The 17,460-nt window shown below is 37.7% G+C and overlaps 1 protein-coding gene across 1 annotated transcript in view; it reads left to right on the plus strand.

Annotated features, from left to right (window-relative positions):
- The window catches only part of Myom1 (myomesin 1), a 132,295-nt gene that overhangs the window by 30,997 nt on the left and 83,838 nt on the right, over nucleotides 1-17,460 (plus strand). Inside the window, exons 6-10 of the mRNA XM_042675326.1 lie at nucleotides 6,944-7,036; nucleotides 9,063-9,151; nucleotides 9,274-9,336; nucleotides 12,039-12,203; nucleotides 15,921-16,082. Coding sequence (XP_042531260.1) covers nucleotides 6,944-7,036; nucleotides 9,063-9,151; nucleotides 9,274-9,336; nucleotides 12,039-12,203; nucleotides 15,921-16,082 — 572 coding nt within the window. The remainder of the gene's footprint in view (nucleotides 1-6,943; nucleotides 7,037-9,062; nucleotides 9,152-9,273; nucleotides 9,337-12,038; nucleotides 12,204-15,920; nucleotides 16,083-17,460) is intronic.

A 17,460-nucleotide genomic window follows, 5' to 3' on the forward strand; every position in this document is an offset into this window, starting at 1 on the left:
AACTCTGAAGGTCAAGATCTGAGGATCATGATTCAAAGCCAGCCAGGGTCAGGAAAGTACAAGTAACCAACCCAAACTAGCCAGAAGTGGAGCTGTGGCTCAAGTGAGCAACAGTCTTGAGTAAAATAGCTTAAAGCAGTGTGCAGGCCCCTCAGTTCAAGCCCAGGACTAATATATATAGAATATATATTATACATACTAATAAATATATAGAATATATCTTGAATATGTATATTGAACTATAAAATCTTTTTGAGATTCTTGAGTTTGAAAATTAAAGGGTGAAAAGCACTTCAGTGCTTAGAGGGTGATTCCCTCAAGCCTTATGCAAAGTTCCAGTTACTGGGATTCCCTTTTTATCCTAAGTTCTTTTAAGAAGGACAGGCCAAGCACTTCACAGAAAGTCTCACCTTGCAAAGCAAGCAAATACTAAAACAGAACCAGAGGACAACTAAGAAAATAGTTAATAATCTGCCGGGAGCAAGATTTGTCCTTGAATAGCCTAAAATTTTATCATCAGTGTTATAACTGACATTTAGCAATGGCAGTAAACAGGGTTAGATCCAGGTTTGAGGGCATGAAACTTCTACACTGTGGTGACACTGCAAAAAAATATAAGATTAGGACAGAGTAGACTGACTCTTATATCTGTAAGGGACTCACTCTGGGAAGGGACTGAAACTAGTCTCATTCACTTCCAGATAAAGCCACATCTGGAAGCCTTTTCTATAGAGCATTAGCTGGGGCTCTGATTCGCTTTGCAACACTGGTATAGGACATGCACTCTTCAGTAAGCATCTTTTCCCTCAAAGAACAGGGAACCCAAGCAAGAACCAAGCTCTTAGTGGTTACTTTCTTGTCATTTCTTCCTTTATGATACCCAAATGCAGCTTCCTGTGTCTGAAACTAAATATAAGTAGGAAAGAAATACTGGTCATCTCAAACAAAAAGAAGATAAAAGGTGGAAGTTTGTGATGTAACTTTCTGTAGTCACACTACTATTATGCACTGTTACTCATAGCAGTTAATCCCGGAGCCACATCTTTCAAAGACATGAATGCTTGGGGCTTGGCTCCCTGAACCCCCTTGCCAAGAAAGTTAGGGCTCCAAGTTTCCACTGGACACTATTAGGTCATGAGTGTCCCTGAAGTCTAATAAATAATATAAACATGCAGCGGAGCATGTGAGGCTCTGCCAGTCCCATGGTTACTGACTAAATCTATTTAGTCAGTGGAACCTAGAGGTTATCCAGAGAGTGCTGAATGGCTGAAGCAGAAATCACTCATGCAAGCCAGGAGCAGAGTGTGTGTGGAACACTGGCCTATGCCCAATTCATTCCAAAAGCAGAAGGAGGCCTGTTTATGTGTTAGGTTCAATAGAAAAGTGAGTTGCAGAGTTTGCTGTTGTAATACCATAGTGACCAATCAGCCATCCTGGAGGGGTGCTTTGTTAATGCAGATGTATGTAGTGGAAAAACCAAATTTAATAGGCTGTTGTATAATAATAGATTGGTTGAACTGGTAAGGAAAAGCACTTATTTTTAAATTAATATAATTAAAAAATAGGTAAGAACTTAAGAAAAGCAGTTGATTTTGAAGGAGGAAATTGATACAAAGAGATAGATTCCAGGAAGGAGATTATTACTATATAGCCTTTCCATTTTCTGCTTCTTCATATTTTCTAGGTAATTAGGTAATTCAAGTATATTACCTAGTCAAAAATCAAATATTATATGAAATAGAGAAGAAAAAAATTCTCTTTTAAGAGACAGAATTATTTGGATTTTTCCCTATTAAAAAAAGGAGATGTTGGTGGCTCTGGTAATACCTATGCAGGAGGCTAAGATATGAGGACTGTAGTTCAAAGCCAACCTGAACAGGGAAGTTCATGAGACTCCTATCTCCAGTTACCCACCCAAAAGCAGAAAGTGGAACTGCTGCTCATGTGGTAAAGTGCTAGCAATGAGCATAAAAGCTTAAAGGACAGTGCCCACGCTCTTAGTTCAAGCCCCAGGACCAGAAAATAAATAACAAATAAACAAATAAATAAATGACAGCTTTAAAGTAGATTTCAGACCTCAAGCCTGGATCAAATTTTCAATGGAAATCTTTATTGTCACCTTCAAGGAGAAGCAGGAAAACTCATTGGAGCAATGTAAGAGTTAGAGAGTAACAGGCATTATCTCCCTCTTCCATATCATGTTTTCAGATCTGGCCTACAATATTAGACAAGATGTGTTTGGGCTTCTTTACTATAACCTCAAAGCCATTATCCAATAAACATTTGGAGAAATTTGTCATGATAAAAATTTCAAAACCTAAGAATAAAATAGCACAAAAAGTATTTCTTAGGAAATTTGTAAAAGACATCTATTTTTCAAATTATGAAATTTATTATTTCTCTCATAGGATCATGTGCATTGAGTATATTTACAAGATTAGGACTATTTACATATAGTTAAATTTAACAGTCACTAATGTTAATATCATAAGAAAACAGGCTATACTTAAAAGAACTAGCAAAGACTATTTATAAATTATTATCATTTTCCAACATAAGGATTTAGGATTCTATCTTTCTATCTGTCTGTCTGTCTGTCTGTCTATCCATATATCTATCTGATTCTAAAATCTAACCTAATGGGATAGATCTCTCTCTCTCAATAATTGGTTTTTGAGGTGGATCACAGCTATTTATTCAGAATTTAAGTTGACTTCTAAGCAGCCATCCCATGACTGGTGAGATTCGATATGTTGAAGATCATTTGGGCATACATTATTCACTGATAGAAAAAAAATGATCACAAAACCTTTTTGCTTTGGCCATATTTTACACTGTCAATGAAGTTTTGCTATAACCTCATTATCAAAGCCAGCCCACTAGCTAAGCTGACATTTATATGGGCGGACTAAATGTGTGCTTTACATAAATGAATTTAAAAAGTCACTGGATAGCACAGTATTGTTCATGGTAGACATGTTCATGGTATGCCAAAAACTTATTCTCTAGTAATTCATAAATTACATGAGAATAGGAGGGGAAAGGGTGTTCATATGAATATTTACAAATATTTAAAAACCCTTTGATAAATATTCCTTAGGTGTAGATTACTCTCCAAAATTAGTTGATGACTGACTACTGTAGAATTTCACTTCTCAGAAGCAACAAGCTGTGAAGTACATATAAACCAGGCCAAAAATCCTTTTCTTCCCAGTCTTAACACTAAGGCAGCTGATCTTATTGGAGCTCAAACCTGAACATCTCATAAGTAAAATTCCTGGGAGGATAGAAGGAAATTGCTTTTGGATTTGACTCTTTTCTAGCACTTTAAGCAAGAATTTCTTCCTCTGATTATCTAGAGTTCCAGAGGAGAGACTAAATGCTTCTCAGCCAGTGTTATGTGTATCTTATTTAAATCTGGTTCCTTTGCCAGGTAGCCACATTAGCAGTGGTGTTTCATTAGGGGAAAGCATCAAGGTGCTAAGTCAAGTAGTCGTGGGAGACGAGGGGAGTGAAATAATCATAGGAGCTGCAAAATACCCTTTTAACTCTAACTTTATAGAGATATAAACAGCATTGTTGACCTAAAGCCAAAGTAGATGTTTCATCAATCAGCATGACATTTAATGTCATGTCACTCTTCTTGTGCTAAGAGGAACTACTGAAAACCCTCCAGGATGAAAAACTAGAGCAAGAGGAAACTTCTGAATGTGAAATGAACGAACTAAGCCAATCTAATCAGAGAGCATGCAATGAACATGTTCTACTCTGCCATCCACCAAAATGGGGAAATTTTGAGACCAGTAGCAGCCAGTAGCCATCTCTGATCAACTAGTATTGCTTGCTTAGAGCCTCTATGTTGATATAGCTGGCAGGAAACAGTATGGTACCAACCAGCAATACCTTCTGTGGGTGGTAGTAAGGTTATACAGCTAACACCTGTTATAAAGCTGTGATTGTCAAGCTAAGACAACCCTCTTCTTTCAGATCTGAGGGGAAGCAAGACTCAGTAAGCCTCAACTTACTTTCTTCCTCATTTAAAGTTATCCAGGGACTGAATGATTTAGCTCAGTGGTAGCATATGCATGACCCTGTGTTCAATCCCTAGCATCACAAGAAAACAAAAATAAATAGAAAAAAATCATTCATATCATGAAGCATGTTTATCAGAGCTTCAGTCCTCCAGTGGGAAAAATTATGAATCTACAATTATCTACTACATTATACAATTATTCTTCCTAATTTAACCAGCTCTACATTCTTATATTTGCCTATGGTTCATCCTTCCTCAGGAGTATGAATGGAAGTCAGTATGTATCATTCAAGGGGCTGTCAACATAGTAGAAGAGATGAAAATCCACTCATAATTCTGATAAATGTTATACTTAGCAATTTAAACCAATCAGTACCACTGACTTAGAGGTGGGAACGGTTACATTTTGTGGGATTTTTAAGGAGAAGCCTATTGAAGAAGTAAAATTTGGTCTGAATCTTGAAGAATAAGTTGGTACTTTTCAGGTGGAAAAGGAGATTGAGACGTTAAAAAATTATAGAAAACAAACAATGTTCTTTAGCAACTGTATTAATGTTACATTGAAGTATCAAAATTCTTCCGGCTAGGTAACTTGTTTTAAAAAAATAAGTTTAGTTAGCTCTCAATTTCAGAGGCTGAAAGTTCCAATAGCATGGTGCCAGCTCTGGTGACAGCCCCAGTGGTAACTTTGCCAAATTTTTTGCAAATAGGAATACATGCAAGAGGAGGAAGTCACATAGTGTGACACAGAAATCCAGAGCGCAGTAATGAGGACCCAGGCTTTCTCTTTTATGACAACCCACTTTCTTGGAACTAAGCAGGGGCCCAAAGAAATATTTGATACTTGCTGAGACTGGTACTCAATGATCCAATAACCTTGCACCTCTTAAAGGTCCTAGCACCTCCTAATACCACCACTATTTGGACCAAGTTCCAATCCATGAATCCATGTAGGGAAAAAACTCCAAACTACAATGAGAACATAGGATGTGTGTGTGTGGGGGGGGGGGGGGGGACAGGGGGAGGAAGGGAAGAAAGGAACAAAGACTGAAACTGAGAGACTGAGACTGATATTCTTCCTCTCCCTTTTCACCACTTTCTTTGCTTCCAAACCTACTTATAGTCATTTTCAAAAATCTGAAGAAATAAAATGCAGCTAGATAGAAAACGATTGAAAAATGGAAATGACATGTGAACCAAGTGCCAGACTTCCTGGTTTCAAATCCTGTCTCAGCTACTTCTGGCCATGTGATCAGAGCAAGTCATTTAACCTCTCTCTATCTAGAAGAAATGTTAAAGAAAATTTCAGCTCTCGTGGTGGTTATGAGGATTGAGTTTGCCGATACGATAGATACACAAAGCACTCTGAATTTTCCATCACTTGTGGTCAGTTGTGCTATGTATGCACATGGAGTAAGGTGTTGGAAAGGGAAGCAAAGGAAACCTAGCTCCTTGTTTGGGCAGAAAATGGTTTAAGTAAGTTAAATCTGGACCATAGACTCTGGCTATTGAGAACATGGGGACCACTACAGATCCAGACATCTGTTTCAGGGAGAGGCTCTTCTGTTTGACCCACTTACTGAAGGCTGAGAGGCCTAACCACAGATGGATGGAGCAGTCAGAAGAAGGAGTCCTTTATTTTTTCCTAGCCAGAAGTTTTGTTTCACACTATATAAATTCTTCCAATACAAATGCACAGTTGTTTATGACACAGAATAAATCACTTGAATGAGATGGTTTTTCAGTACAGTGACATTGTTCTTACCAATAACATGCAAGAATGTTAGCAGGAGGAGTGTTTTGCTTTCATTCTATACAAACAATCAACAACAAAACCCTCAACACAAAGACTTTCTGTTATGTCAGCTACAGTCAAATCTTTTTTTCAGCTTTTTTGTTGTACAATATATGTGCCCTTGAAAGCATATATTAATATGATTATAAAATTGTGATCCATTTTTATATCTAAACACCCTCAATTAACCAACCTTCAAATCAAGATGCTAAAAGACAAAAAATATAGTTGGTCATGATAAATTATACAGGACTCTAGACATTCACATAGTGAGGTATTCTTAGGAGAGGATCACAAAGCCTCAATAGCTATGTGTATATGATCATATATAATGGTATATATAGAAGTGAACACCAAGAAATGGAAACAAGAGTTTCTTTGTTATTTTTGTTTTTGTTTTTTCTCCTTTGCTGCTGTTTTTGTTTTCTGTACCTTTTGTCTTGTTAGTAAGTTTATCTGTTTTGGGAAGAGTAGGGGGAACATAGAAATGGTAAGACAGACAGTAAACAAATGCAGTAGTGATACTCACTTGACATTACATTGAAAATTAATTTTACAACTGTTGGGGGAGGGAGGGAGAGAGGGAAAATCTAGGAAAGAGCAAGGGAAAGGGCGATGCTATTCAAAAAGAAATGTACTCATTGCCTGACTTATATAACTGTAACCCCTCTGTACATCACCTTTACACTAACAATTTTTTTAAAAAAGAAACCAAACATTATGAGTACCCCAGACACCTCCTTCCCTTCACCATCCTCTGAAATCACTGTCTTGATTTCCAGCAGGAATTAGTAAGGAATCATTACCTATGTACTCATTCATAAGTAAGATTTTCATTAACACCAAGTAAATTAAATACATCCATATTGAGAAGATTCATACCTTTCATAGAAGACTAATGGAAGAAGGGAGTGCACTGTCACTAAAAGTTTTATTGTATTGCTAGTGTAGTTTATTTAAACTAATTTAATTTGTACTTATTGGATAGTTGCTGCTGTTATCCTCAGAGACCCATTTACAGGTGTGCCTGCAAGAACAAAAATTGTGTGAATTTAATCGTGAAGTTATTATTTGAGTTATACCCTTCAATCTATTTTGTTTCTGTTATCTCATAGGTATAAAAATCAAGTGCCAATAAATGTGCATGCGAACCCTGGGAAGTATATTATTGGAAGTCGATATGGAATGCACACTCTGGAGATTAACGAGTAAGAGAACAGCAGTGTCTCTGTGTGCTGCCCAACAGTGGCACAGGGAAGCACAGTTCATAGACACTCTCCCTTTTTCCAGCCTGGTCTCCACAGGAACGTTTATATGCATTTCTTCTGTGGGTGCACACCCACAAGGTGATGTGCATGACTAATCCTTCCACTTCACACTACCTCCCAAAGTGATCTGATATTTTAATTTAGTTAAAGATGATCAGAAATTTTTTAAATCCTTTTTCATCATTCTATAGACTTGAGAATTTTTCTTAGCAATCAAGAAGAAAATTAAGTCACCTAAATAGGCATTTCTAGTTAGTTTTCCTTTGGAGTTCCAAAGCAACATCACCATTGTATTATTTTGCTTTTACACCATAAATGTTGTGGAGACTGGGGTGGGTGTCACTCTAAGTAGGCTGGACTTGGGGATAATATTCTTTCCTTCAGCTCACCAGGAATTATGGACAACAATATGCTTTGTCAGTCTGTATATACAAAAAGTGGGACTGAACTGGGATGTGTTAGAGTAAAGCAAATTCCAAAGCCAAATGTGGAAATCAAACCCATATCAAAATTTCCAAATCTTCAAAGTCTTATAGTATCTCTCAAGATTATTTTGAAATCTAAACTTAGTTATGTAGATAAAAATATTAAACAAGCTCCATTTTTAGCTCATATAACACCCTGGTGAGCTGAAATGTTTGTTTTTCTTTTTAATGGAGCATTCCATTCTCAAGAAACTTAGAGTTGTCCCCTCTCCCTCGCCCCTCATATCAAAGGAGTTGGCGCAGATGACACTGGGCTTCACACAGCACACAGACTCTGTGACACTGATTAAAGTCACACCATGTCTGTCAGTAAGCAGTAGAGAACATGTAGTTGCCTTCAAAATTAAATGGCTGTGCAAATGCAATTGTATTTACCATCCTGGAGTCTTATTGATGTCTGTAAAGTTACATCAAGATATAAATTTTGTCATAAATGCAACCAAATCCTGAGAAACAAGAACAAGGGTACAAGTGTGATTAAACACAACATAGCATGCTCTGAAATCCGCCTGCTCTTCTCTCGGTGAGATCATTCCATTTTTTATATGACAGACTGGTTTCTGCATAATAACTTTGAGGAACATCCAAATGGCCAATCTTGTACTATAGAGTGTGCTAAAACTGAATATTTGAAGAATTTAAGCATAACATATTTACTTTTGTTTTGAGATTAGAACACTACAGGTCAGACCAATCTGACTCAGATATACACGGGAGAATCTATAATAACAGGGTGCTTCTTTATCTTCCCTGTCCTACTGATGTTCCCAGACTGAAACTCTCCTCTACGGACAGAAAGCAGGGAGGCCACAGGGAGGCCTCTGCTGTGCCTCCAGATATGTTACCTGTCACAGAGGTGCATGGTTGGTCATTTTCTCCTCCCCAAACAATTTTGACAAGTTTATCATAGTATTGTTCACTGTAATGTATAAACTTAGTCCTATGTTGACACTTTTTTTGTTATATATTTTCAGTGAACCCAGGCCGGGGTCACAGTAAATGACAGGCATTCTCCCATTTTACAGCTCATTTGAAAGTGCAATAGATCACTTGAACTATATAACATCTCAGAAGTACTCAGTCAGAGGCAGGAGCCTTATCAAGAGTTACAAAGAGACCAGGCACGTGACGCATGCCTATAATCCTAGCTACTCAGGAGGCTGAGATCTAAGAATTGTGGTTCAAAGCCAACCCAGGCAGGAAAAGTCTTCAAGAGTCTTTATTTCCAATTAACCACCAGAACACTGGCAGTGGAGCCGTGGCTCAAAGTGGTTGGGCTTTAGCCTTGAGTGCAAAAGCTCACGGACAGTGCCCAGTCTGAGTTCAAGCCCCACAACTGGCCAAAAAAAAAAAAGTTACAAAGAGCCATGGACTAGCCACTGCATTGGAGTCTACTGTGTTAGCAAAGAATTCCTGGATAAAACAGCCGGTAACAAAAGACTGTCCCCACGATGGCCATTCATTTCCATGTATTCTTTCAGATGTGACTTTGAAGACACAGCTCAGTACCGGGCATCGGCGATGAATGTTAAAGGAGAGCTTTCAGCCTATGCTTCAGTTGTGGTAAAGAGTAGGTTTGCCATATTGGTTTTACTCAAAGTGTATTTTGAAAAGTTTCCCATTGCTTGAAAAGAATAACCAATCACAAAGCAGCTCACATGTATTGCTCTTTTTTTTTTTTTTTTTGAATAGGATATAAGGGAGAGTTTGATGAGACTCGCTTCCATGCTGGCGCTTCCACCATGCCTCTCAGCTGTAAGTTTAACAGTGTATTTGCTAAAAGTCACCATAGTAAGTTCTTCTATAGTGCTAAAATTAATGCAAACCATATGTGTCATGACATTATATATGTCATTACAGTGTATATAAGGGTAGATAAACTACATACTACTTACCTATGGCTAGTGATTGTTGTTTTTAGATTCTTTGGTTACTATTTTCTTTCTGTATTAAATTGCCTTGTTCTTGTTTTATGAAAACTGAGATGTGATGGGTTAAAAATAGCTAATGCATTCGTATCTTACTGTGTTAAACTAAGAAATGTCATATACAAAACTGGATAGAGTAAAGATTTAAGCAAACATGCACATGCATGCATACAAACATACAGAGATAAATATCTAGGTCAGCAATGCTTTCTTGAGAAATTGTGTCTGGCCTCCTTTATCATTCCCATACCCCATCCAGTCGGGGTTAAGTGTTCCTAGAGAGGCCGTGGCACCTTTTTGAATGTCTATGACATGGGCCATTGTTAACTGTCAGTCTTTTCTACTTGTCCACGAGCCACTTGAAGGTAAGACTGAATTTTTCTTATCTGAATCTCGGTACCAGACACAAAATGCATATTTGAGAATGAATGGATATTTGATAGAAAATGAAGTAATAATTGTATTGGCTTTAAAAGTGCTATTTATTTCAGTCAGTCATGGGGGCTTGAACTTGGAACCTGGGCACTGTCCTTGAGCTCCTTTTGCTCAAGGCTAGTGCTCTACCACTTTGAGCCAAGTGCTACTTTCGGTTTTTATGAGTGGTTAATTGGAGATAAGAGTCTCACTGACTTTCCTGTCCAGGCTGGCTTTGAATAGAGATCCTCAGATCTCAGCTTCCTGAGTAGCTAGGATTACAGGCATGAGCCACCCGCACCCGACTAAAAAGTATAATTTAAACTGAAGTAAAAATGTGATTAATTAACAAACTATTAGGATAGCCTAGCGTGATAATGTGCAAGTTTGTAAACCTTAACCATTTTATGCATCAGAACTTCTCTATATTTAGAATTAAAATCTTTGTTGTCTATGAAATAATCATATGCTTACCCTGGTCAGACTGAAAAGAGAAGGAAGTCCAAATTTACTTTCCATGCATTGAGTAAGGAATGGTGGTTTTGAAAATGGTTGATGAAGATCCTCTCTCACGAGATGGTCTTCAGCTGTTTCATTCGGTGTTTGTAGATGGCTTATCCCTTGACTTTATAGAATGGTTCCTAACTTGAATATTCCTGGTTATAATCATTGGTATCAAGCCTACAAGTGGGAAATGATGACAGATGGAAGTGAGGGAGGTGCTCATCCCACATGGTGTCCTTTGCTCATCATCTGATTTATACTGACATAGAATAATTGGAAGTGCTGAAGTTCAGGGTACCTAACAGAGGTCTGGATAATCATTTTATAGTCATCAGAATATCTCCTTCTCATCTTCATGGCTATATCACTTTCTTCTCCATCAAGCCAGGTTCTGAAAGCCCTGCTTAAACCTTATTTCTCTTACTGCTTACGTATACAGACTCTCTTCTTACCAGCCACTGACTTAGGTGCAGTTGTTCCCAATAGAAAACAGAGGTCTTGAATTCATACGTTCAACTAATAGTTATTAACCACCTACTTACATGCTAGGTACTGGCTTAGGTTCTCAGGATATGCTGGTAAACTTCATAGACAGCTCTTGCCCTTGGTTTTGTTTTCTTATTTACTCTATATTGATCAGTTGTCCTAAACATGGTTCGAAACCATTTTTTTTTTTTGGGTCTGGTCGCGGGGCCTGAACTCTGGGCCTGGGCGCTGTCCCTAAGCTCTTCAGCTCAAGGCGAGTGCTCTACCACTTGAGATACAGCACCACTTCTGGCTTTTTTCTTTTTGCTTATGTGGTGCTGAGGAATCGAACCCAGGACCTCAGGATTGCAAAGCAAGCGCTCTACCACTGAGCCACCTTCCAGCCCCCGAAACCATTTTTATATGCATTGATTCATTAAAGTTCCCTTCAACTCTACAAAATAGGTATATTTCATTTGTCCTGTGTAGTTAAGGAGACAGTTTAGGGAGTTTAAACAGGACAGGACCACACACAGGGAAAGGATGAATAAAAAGTGGTCCTAATTCCAAATCTGATTTTAAATCAGGGGTTAGCAAACATTCTGTAAAGGACTAGACTGTCAATATTTTAGGCTTTATGGGCCAGATGGCCTCTGTTGCAAGTACTCAGCTCTATCACTAAAACATGAAAGTGGGCATAAACAATCAGCAAAGGAATGAGTGTGCTGTGTTTAGTTATAAACTTTGCTATTTGAATTTCCTATGACTTTTCACAGGTCACAAATATTGTTTTGCTTTTGACTTTTTTCAACTATTAAAAAAAATCTAGCCAGGCACTGATGGCTCACACTTGTAATTCTAGCTATTCAGGAGGCTGAGATCTAAGAATCATGATTCAAAGCCAGCCCAAGCAGGGAAGCTAATGAGACTCTTACCTCCAAAAAGCCAGAAGTGAAGCTGTTACTCAAGTGGCAGAGGACAAGCCTTGAGCTAAAAAGCTCAGGGACAGTACCCAGGCCTTGAGTTCAAGCCCCAGGATCACCAAAAAAATAAGTAAATAAAAAATAAAAAGACTGTGTCTCTTGGATAAGGGAAATAATTCAATGACTGGTATTTGTTTTTTTTTGTTGTTGTTGCTGTATGCAGTTGCTGTGACCCCTTATGGTTATGCATCCAAGTTTGACATCCACTTTGATGATAAGTTTGATGTGTCTTTTGGGAGAGAGGGAGAGACGATGAGTCTGGGCTGCCGGGTAGTGATCACTCCTGAAATTAAGCATTTCCAGCCAGAGGTCCAGTGGTACAGAAATGGTAAGTCTTTAGGAGGAATTCTCACACAGGTTTTGTTTATACAAGCTTGTGAGCTGGGTTGAGGATCTGTTCACCAGAGCTGGCATAATGTCTATGAGTTAGAGGGGACAATTGTGTGTTTTTACATATGTAACAAGATAACAACATTTAAAAATATATTTGTGAAGATGAGATTTTTCTTATGCCTGTATAATATGTGGAAAGAAGTGCCCCAAACAAATATTTACTTCATAGGTTAATTATATTTGGTAAATTAACTTTTCTCATAAATTTATTACTTATACCATAGAAAGTATATGAAACTTATATACACATATTCATATGTGAGCATATATTTGTATTCAAATATATGTATACATACATGTATATATGTGTATTATATATACATGTATGTATGTATATATACCTACACTAAGCCCTAGTAGTTCATACCTGTAATCCTAGCTGCTCAGGAGGCTGAGATTGCGAGGATCCTATCCTGATTTGAGTCCAGCCTGGGCAGAAAAGTCTTTGAGACTTCACCTCCAATTAACTAGTAAAATCTTGGTTGGACACATGGCTGAATGGGTAAAGCACTAGCCTCAAGCAAAAAAGATGATTGAGAGTGCAAAGCCCTGGGTTCAAAGGTACTGGAACAAAGCTAAACTGAACAAAAACAGACTGATTAGTTGAAACACTGGGCTCACAAATTTATACATATCTAGTATAATGTCACAAATCTTAGCTCCAGACATATTCTCTATAATGGATGAAAACAAAACTCTAGAGAGAATGAGGATTGCCCTAAATCACAGAGCTGAATTCTGGCTTCAGGAGACCAAGACCTGGTGGTTGTCATTCTGAAGACCAAGATCTTTTCTCTGCCCCTAATCTCTTGAAGAGTGAGGTCTAACACAGAAAACCAACCAATCAACCAAACAAACAAACAAAACTCTTGGGAAATTGTACTTGTTCTAATTTACTTCGTTAGCATAAAAAGACATTGAAATGTAAAGACTCTATCTTCCTTGTGAGTTTTTATCTATCTGCTTAGCTCCTGGCCAACAGGATGGGCTGTGGTCAGAGCAGCAAACAAACCTGGAGACTTTCCTTGTCCTGTTTATCTAAAAGTCTTACTAGGTTTATTTATAGCAAAGATTCCATTTCACAACTTTAAATTCCAGACGTATTTAGCTACTATGCATATTAGTGACATGATATATTTTTTGTTTAATAGTTTTATAAAATAAACTTTGGGGAAATATAAGAAAGTGAGAGACAGAATAGTGAGAATGCTTTCAACTATTCCCTGTAAGGAATTTTATGATGGCTCAAACGCCATTTTCTTCATGAAAATTACAAGAGTCCAAAGTTGCCTGACTAGTTAACAGGAGACGTAGTACTGAAACTTTCAGGCCATGCCCATCACACAGGGCCACTCTAGAAGATGAGCTAAATTGGGTTTTATGCCCTGTTGTTATGGCCTTGAATTTTATAATCATCACCTTATCCTTAAACTTCTCTTTTATGCATAATATGTAACACTGATGTGATGATGGAGCATTCACCTAAAAGATGAGACAGGCCAAGTGCTGTGCAGACTCACATGGACTCAGGCTTGGAGGGTAGTGGGTAGTGTATTCACCAAATGGAAGACTTGGCTTTCTTGTGAGCACCTGGGGAAGTCTGGGACACCTAGGTTTCCAAGGAGATGGCTGTGGCCCAGACTGGAATTCTTAATAGCAGTAATAGCATCACGACTAGCAGCAGCAGTGGTTAAGTGGGGACTATGACTGTGGCCATAGGAATTTCAAGGAGGCAGCGTGGGGACCCACATGGGGAAGTCAGCTTGCCCATTTATTCCCAGAACTCATCCCTGTAGGATCCATACAAGTATTAGCTTCCCTGGCATTGGTGTAGTAACTGTTGCAAGCAGTAAACTTCGTCAGTATAGTACAAATTGAAAGCACATCTATCTATCTATCTATCTATCTATCTATCTATCTATCTATCTATCTATCTATCTATCTCTCTATCTATCTCTCTATCTATTTCTATGTGTATATATGTTGTATATATACAATGCATATATATGTGTATTATAAATACCTTGCATAGGCAATTAGGTTTCTTCACAGAGAGTTTGGAATTTCTGGTTGGAGATTTAGAAATAAATATTAAATTGAAACACTGTAGTATTTGATGAAAAGCCACAATTTTTATATGAAACTTCAAGTGAGCCAATTTTTTTATTATTACAAATTTACTTTATTGTTATTATAGAGATGATGTACAGAGGGGTTACAATTACATGAGCCAGGTAACGAGTACATTTCCTTTCGTACAATCTCTTCTGTTCCCTTACTCTCTCCCAGTCCCTCCCCCCATCTCCACCCACAAGTTGTATAGCTTACTTTCATTGGTGTCCAGTGAGCTCTACTGCTGCACTTTCCTACCCTTTTTCCCTAGAAGGTGAACTAATTAGTCACAAAGAGGACAGTTATAAATTATTTTTTCTTCTAATTGAAAATACAATGATAAATACATAGTCAAGCATTTTGAATTATATACAAATCACAAATCATTCTTGGTTTCTAGCATGACCTTCAAAAGTTAGAGGACATGCCAAGGAAACATCGAAGTATAACTCTGTAAATTTACATTTACAATTAAATTTAGATTATATGGCACTGTACACAGATCTGTGTACAAATTTTGTAATTTGTAACTACAAATTACCTTTGTAATTTGTACCCATCATGAATCATTAGTTTATCTGGTGCTAGTGGCTCATGACTTAGAATCCTAGTCACTCAGAAAGCTGAGATCTGAGGATGGGCAGAGAAATCTGTGTAACACTTACCTTCGATTAACCACCAAAACTCTGGAAGTGGAGCTGTGGCTCAAGTTGCAGAGCACTAACCTTGAGTGAAAAAGCCAAAGGACAGCATCCAGGCCCTGAGTTCAAGCCCCAGTTCAAGATCCACAACCCTCTAAAGAATCATTAGTTCAAGAGAGCCAAAATTTATATTTTAAAATAGTTTATTGAAGCTAATTCAATGTTGTCATAGGCTATGTAACACTTTTAACTCCAGGCATAGTTATTTATATGAGAGAAAAATTCTTCTCTAAATAAAAAATTTATTAAAATTCATGTATGGACTTGCATTTACAAGAGTGCCTGACAACAAATGTTTTTGATTATATTGGTTTAAAATGAAGTTGTATATAAACATAAAATACATGTATAAAATAAATTTAAAAATGATAAATTACAATGAAGTTGGTCAAAATATAAGTTTTGATGACCAAATAAATAAATTTACAGAAAAATAAGCCAGAACTTTATAATTCAGATATCAAATTAGTATTATTTATTGCACATAAACATATAGCAACAAAATATTATTCTTTATGGCTTATATGACTCCTGTTATGTTTTATAAATAATAAAATATTTTAAATGAAAATGCCTCTTTTCTAAAGTTTTTGAACAAAGAGCTTTGCAATTTAATTTTGTAGTTGGCCCTAAAAACCATATATCTGTCCTGGGATATCTAGTTTCTTTTTAGAATGTTTACTAATATACGTATTACAGAATATTTGAAAGCTCTAGAGACTTCCTCTAACTTTCAATATATCAAAGGCGGAAAAAAGAGGGAGTCCAATGAAAAGAAGGCCAAAAGAGGAGAGTAATAGAAGGGGAAATCCACTCATTTTCTTCCTTTTTATTTCTAGGGGCACCTGTTTCTCCGTCAAAATGGGTGCAAACATATTGGAGTGGAGATCGGGCAACACTGACATTTTCTCATCTCAACAAAGAAGATGAAGGCCTTTATACCATCCGTGTTCGAATGGGAGAATACTATGAGCAATACAGCGCTTATGTCTTTGTTCGAGGTAAGACCCAGCACAAAGTAGAACTTCCAACCATGTTGCAAACAGAAGCCAAATCAGGCTACCCAGCTGCGTTTTTTTTTTTTTTTTTAATGATAATGAGCCATTTGAAAATTCTTCCAAATTACCTGAACTGGTCATATTAATTTCTAGTGGAAATTACACCTAGTGTAAAAAGTGATACTGGAAGGCACCAACCCAAAGGTAACTGGGTTGGCCTCATGGATACAAGGACTTTCCTTATCTTCAGTGAGCTACTAGCTCAGTTGTCTACATGTGTTTGAGTGGACATACTAATTCTAATACCATGAAAACCCATCTTAGTTTCTGGCAGCTTCTACAAAAGAAGATACATTATTTGGGTACTTGCTGTTTAATATGCATTTCAGGAAGGAAATTTATTATTTCATTATTGACTCCTTCTTTGTTGCTTTGGTTTTAGTGAACAGGAATACCACAAATGTTTTCAGCCAGCCAGAGTGTGTTCTGTGTTCTTTTATGTAATGATCCTTCAGGTGACCTTCAGAGGAGACACAGGAGAGGTGCAGAAAAAGAAAATGTCTTACACTCACTGGTCTAGAAAGAGGAGGCTCAGAGAGCCACATGGGAAATAGCACCCTAGCTGGTCAGAAGGAAGAACCAGCAGAACAAACAGAAACAAGCTTAGGTCATGGCCTTACCTGGAGTGTCCTCAGGGAGGGTGAGGTAGGACACTATCCTGAGTTGTCACAGATGTTTGTGCAAAAAAAGATTTAGGATTCTCTTCAGCTTCGTAATGTTAACATCCAGAAGCTGAGACTCAAAAGTTTAAGAAGTACAATAACTTAGCTGGGCTTGGTGGTGTAGTGTGGTATGGTCTAGCACAAAAAACTTCTGTAATTTGCCAAAAGGCTATCCAGGAGACCTAGGATATGTCTTTTGAACTCTTAGCTAGGATTTTAATTGAGGCACAGGCAAAGCTGCTGAAATGAGGCAATGTTTATTTTGTCTCTTCTGTCTATCAGTATAGAAGTAGAGGCTGGATCACCTGGTAAGTTTCATGGTCATCTAATGTCCTAGGTCCCATTACTTCCCTGTGTCCCACGGTACCATCCTGGGTTCCCCTTCCAGTACCGTGGGAGGGGAAAGAAAATGGAAAGAAGAAGCAATGTTGCTCACCTCACTTCTGATTGTGAACACTGGGCACATGAGCATCCCTTGACGAAGATGTCTGGTCTCTAGTTGGTCAGTGTACTTCCTGTGAATGCTCTGGGGTTCTAATGCTGAGGAAATAGAAGAATGACCACTGGAGACATTTATTGATCAACACCATGTATGTTGAACAATAACAAATGACCACGGAATTCTGCAATGGGCCAGAACTGATAAAGATACCTGAATA

Source organism: Dipodomys spectabilis, unplaced genomic scaffold, assembly GCF_019054845.1.
Source record: "Dipodomys spectabilis isolate Male_0828 unplaced genomic scaffold, ASM1905484v1 ptg000024l, whole genome shotgun sequence".
NCBI classification, from domain to species: Eukaryota; Metazoa; Chordata; class Mammalia; order Rodentia; family Heteromyidae; genus Dipodomys; species Dipodomys spectabilis.